The sequence below is a fragment of the Priapulus caudatus genome, unplaced genomic scaffold (assembly GCF_000485595.1).
Source record: "Priapulus caudatus unplaced genomic scaffold, Priapulus_caudatus-5.0.1 Scaffold2451, whole genome shotgun sequence".
Lineage (NCBI taxonomy): Eukaryota > Metazoa > Priapulida > Priapulimorpha > Priapulimorphida > Priapulidae > Priapulus > Priapulus caudatus.
The window spans coordinates 1-5,000 of NW_014579512.1; the positions used below are offsets into that span (position 1 = coordinate 1).

Genomic DNA, 5,000 nt, shown 5'->3' on the forward strand with positions numbered 1-5,000 from the left:
GTGTGTGTGTGTGTGTGTGTGTGTGTGTGTGTGTGCGTGTGTGTGTGTGTGTGTGTCTTTCTCTCTCTATATATATATGTATATATAAGTCTATACCATATCATACAGACCAAGCCTGTAACAGCGGCTCCGCCACGCAGCGCTCTGACGGCGTACGCGGACAAACATGACGTCATCATATACGTGGACCGCGTCGCAGCACCCTCTAGGGCCGTATGGATGGCGGCACGAGCGCTGCGCATACCATTTCAGATTAAAGACGACCACGAAATCTTAAACGTAAGCTCGAAATCAATCAATCAATCAATCAAACAACCAGTTATACAGGCGGTAAATCCATCAATTAACCGATCAATCGGTGAATTAATCAGCTATTAAATCAATGATTCAATTAATTTATCAATCACTCATTTCATCAATCAGCTAAACAATCAATTAGCCTAATCAGTCAGTTAGTCATCAGCCAACCAATCCATCAATTAATCAATCAATCAATTGATATCTGACACGATTGATATGTTATTGGGCATGCGAGCTAGCACTCAAGCTGTTTCTCTGTCGACTAGGGCGACCCCTGTCGGTCGTTGCCGCTGATTGATGACAACGGGCTGGTGCTGTGGGACAGGTAAGAATTAAGATGTACAGGTAAGAAATAATATTTACAGGTAAGAAATAATATTTACAGGTAAGAAATAAGATGGGACAGGTAAGAAATAAGATGGGACAGGTAAGAAATAAGATGGGACAGGTAAGAAATAAGATGTACAGGTAAGTAATAAGACAATAAGAAATGAAGAGTGCCGGACAGGGTAAGAAATACAACAATTGGGACACGGGTATAGTATATAAGATGGGAAGTCTAGTAATAGGAGAGCGACATGGTAAGTAAGTAAGATGCCTTAAGGCTAAAGTAAGACAGAGATGGGACAGCGCTAAGACAACTAGAGATACGCTAAGTTCAATAGGGAGATGGGACAGGGCAAGTAATTAAGATGGGACAGGTAAGAATAAGATGTACCATGTAATATCGCTGCGATGCCTAGAATAGAAGTTAATCACGACACGGTATGCCTGCCAACACAATTAATTAATTAAGTAGAATCGGCCACAGATAACTTATCCTAATTAATTAATTCCTCGCTTTGCCGGCGTATTATCTTATAAATTTAAATTAGCCATCATGATCGCTTTTTAAGTTTGTTAATCGCTCTCGCTTTGTATAATCTAATTAATATCCTGTTCGAATTTATAAACTAATTGTCTACCGGCACCTGTTTCTCTCTCTCTCTCTCATCTCTCTCTCTTCTCTCTCTTCTTCACTCTCTCTTCTCTCTCTACCTTTCGCTCTTCTCTCTCTCTCTCTCTCTCTCTCTCTCTTTCTTTCTCATCGTCTCTCTTTGCTTCCTCGCTGATCTACTCTCTTTTGCTTCTCCCTCGTTCTTATTTGCATCTGTCTATCCTTCCCATTTTATATTCTCTTTCTACATGCTCTATCTCTCTCACTCCTCTCTTTATCAATTCTACCTTCTCGTCTTGCGCACTTCTATCTTACTATCTATCTCTCTCTCTCACTCTCTCCTCTCTTCTCTCTTTCTCTCTCTCTCTCTCTCTTTCTTTCTTTATCTCCCTGCAATCTCTCTGGGCTACCCCGCGCCTCTCTCTGCACTTCTCCTTCCTACCCTCTCTCTCTCTCGTGCTCTCTCCTCTTCTTCTCTCTCTCTCTCTCTGCTCCCCTCTCTCTCTCATGCCCTGACTCTTCTCTCTCTCTTTTCTCCGCCTCTACTCACTCTTCTACACCTTCTCTCCCTCTCTCCTCTCCTCTCTCTCATCTCTTCTCTCTCTCATCTCTCCTCTCTCTCTTTTCCGCCTCTATCACTCTCTTCCACCTCTCTCCTCTCTCTCTCTCTCTCTCTCTCTCTCTCTCTCTCTCTCTCTCTCTCTTCCGCCTTCTAGCACTTATTCTCTTCCACCTCTCTCGCTCTCTCTCTCTCTCTGCCTTCTCTCTCTCTCTCTCTCTCTCTCTTCCGCTCTATCACTCTCTTCCACCTCTCTCTCTCTCTTTCTCTCACCAGCCGCGTCATACTGGCGTACTTTGGTAACAAGTTTGGCCGTCACTCGTCTATGGTACCGTCCGATCCCGCCGCCAGGGCGCGCATGGACCAGATGATAGCTTGACGCACACTACTTTACCTGCTCTGTGCTTTGGAGCTTATTGTGTGTAGGTGTGTGTGACGGCGGATGGAGGGACGTTAGGGCGGTTTGGCGGCAGGTGGTAAGCGGCAGGGTGGGGAATGATAGTTATTCTACTTTTTTTACAACCATAGTAATATCGCCTCAGCACGAACATGTTCATGGTAATGCTAGTACAGAACCGGCTAGGTGTCAAGCACTATTCTTAATAGGTTCTGACACCACTAACCATGTATGAATTTGGGTTGAAGTATAAAATATCAAAACCTGCGTTCGACTTACTTTGCGTGAACGAGTGGTGGGCGGAGGAGAGGGAGGTGCGGCGGGCGGGCTGGTGAGGACGGGAATGTGCGCGGTCTGTCTAGCGTTTGACAGCACTTTCCCGTAATTGCCTGTGTTCCACTGCCGCGACCTGGTGTTCGTACCTCCGTGAGTATGTGTGGAGGGATTGATGAGGCGGTGAAAAGGCAGTTTAACGGGCCTGTGGCACGGGAGGAGTCTGTGGTTTGGGCGGGGAGAGGGCTGTGAGTGCGGTAGGGGGGCGTGTGTGAGGGTGGGGTGGTGTGTGAGCTAGGGGTAGGAAAGGGGTATGCGGGTGCCGGGGTAGGTGGAGTCAGAGGTGGGAATGGTGACCGAATTTTCGCCGGAAAAGAACCGAGACAGCGGGCAGAAACAAACAACCGTAACAACAAACAAACAAGAAACAAGAAACAAACAAGAAACAAACAAACAAAGAACCAGAACAGAGGGAGAAACAAACAACGGACGATACCCCCCCCCCACACACACACCACATTTGCGTGCTTCACAAATTTCCATCAATACACAGCAAGCCAAGAGAGTACAAGTGTACCCAGTACATAAACACTCCTCTGAACACCACGGTGGTGCCATCTGGCAGTCACACACACAGCTGGCGCCCTCTCTTCTCGCGCCATAGGCTACGGTACCCGCAGGTGGCCGAGGTACGGCGACCGGACAGTGCCGCCACCCAGCGGGCGCGTCGCTACCTCGACCGACTCGACGAGCTGCTTCAAAAGGAGACCTACGTCGCGGGTCGGGTCGTGACCTTGGCCGACCTCTGCGTGGCGGCGACAGTGGCGCTCCTGGAGGCGGCGAGGATCAGCGTGGCGGGGTTCCGGCACGTGGACGCGTGGGCGACGCGGCTTCGCCTGGAGCTGCCGTACTACGGGGAGTGCAATGCTGCGCTGACGTCGCTGCTGTCACGCGGTCTAGTAGCGCAACCTGGGGGCGGACACCCGCCGCGCGCAGTCTAGTAGCGCAACCTGGGGGCGGACACCCGCTGCGCGCTGCAGAGTAGCGCCACCTGGTGGTGAATACCAGCCGCGCGCTGCAGAGTAGCGCCACCTGGTGTAAATACCTGCCGCACGCAGTCTAGTACCGCCACCTGGGGGCGAACACCTGCTGCGCGCTACAGAGGAGAGCCACCTAGTGGTGAACACCTGTCGTAATCGCTCATCGAGGTTTTCCTGTTCGGAAGATGGAAACGGATCGAATTCTGTCCGGAAACGAATTGGAACGGAATCGGGCAAATTCTTCCACATTGGAACTGGAACTTGGATGGTGGCGCCATCTTTCGGTGTTACCGTAGCGAGGTTTGAGTCGAATGAAGATTAGATGAGAGAAAGACAGAGATCATAAAAGGCGAATCGGTGTTTGTTATCAAAGTTATGTTTTCGAACGATATCATTATCGTTACGAGTGTCGATGTAATCGATTGATACATGATTGATACACGATAAGTACGTTCGATTGATCGCTAGATTTTATGAAGGTAGTAATCAATAGTTGGCTGTTTTACGAATAAACAATTGGATCTACTCACACCATGTAGAGTTTGTGAAGATTTTTTTTTTTGGACATCGTGAGAAGTTTTTCACAGGTGAGAATGTTCACCTGTTGAAATGCGCGTCGAAATCTTTCGGCGCGCTGCGACGCGATTGGCCGACTGGCTAATCGCATTGCTTTAGATGCATCCACGCGATGAAATGTAGTCCCGGGCGATTTAGTGCCCAGAAAGAAAGCTGGTCTTAACATTTTTCTCATCAATTGTTGAGAAAATGGCGAAGTTACAAGTTTCTCACACGCAGTCCATAAAGGTCTGGGGCCCGTTGTCAGAAACTTCCTAAAGTTACGATGTAATTTTATAAGTCTAATGTTAATGTTAAGGGTGTTAGATTTTAATGAGCGCTTGCGCAGAAAACGCATTAAAACTAAACTATCTTTAAAGGAAGCAGTAGCCTCTAGGTTCTCACGGGTTTAGTGTTTCAGCTAATTAGTATAATTTGCGCTACATGTACAAAAGTATTGCAATGGTTCAATCACCATTTGAGAATATTTAAAAAAGACATGTTTTAAAACTAGAAGACTAGTTGATTACAACGACGGTGGCGCCACTCAAAGCTGGCACGATCTGAGAGTTGCGGCAAACCACATTCGCAGCCAACGGGCTCAGAGCGAGTGGTTTTCTCTATTTATTCATTTAAAGCAAAGGATTGTTACATCTGTAAAACGACATATAGTGTTCAGTGTATAATATGGATAAATTTGCCCTAAAATGAATAATGCGTTCGGCTTAAATAGCATTTAGTGTATAAATATAAATTGGCACTTTTTGGATTAGCCCTCGTCATTACCTGCAAAATAAAATGCAAATACCGCAATTATTTTCAGGGTTGGCAGCGTACGGCTCGGCGGTGTCTATGGCGCCGGTTCAAATTTCGTAGCGTTTGAGTGTGTAAATACATTAATTAAGTATGCTGGTGACAATAATACATGTGGGGTTATAG

The 5,000-nt window shown here is 47.0% G+C and overlaps 1 protein-coding gene and 1 long non-coding RNA gene across 2 annotated transcripts; both read left to right on the plus strand.

Moving 5' to 3' along the window:
• Window positions 1–113: 113 nt before the first annotated feature.
• On the plus strand, window positions 114–2,193 carry LOC106818715. Its single transcript, XR_001395284.1, has 3 exons — window positions 114–279; window positions 567–625; window positions 2,073–2,193. It is a non-coding gene; the product is annotated as an uncharacterized LOC106818715 (long non-coding RNA).
• A 152-nt stretch (window positions 2,194–2,345) lies between these two features.
• On the plus strand, window positions 2,346–3,467 carry LOC106818712. The gene is made up of 2 exons (XM_014823388.1): window positions 2,346–2,354; window positions 3,147–3,467. Exons 1-2 carry the CDS (start codon window positions 2,346–2,348, stop codon window positions 3,465–3,467), a joined length of 330 nt encoding a protein of 109 aa, XP_014678874.1.
• The last annotated feature ends 1,533 nt before the right edge of the window (window positions 3,468–5,000 follow it).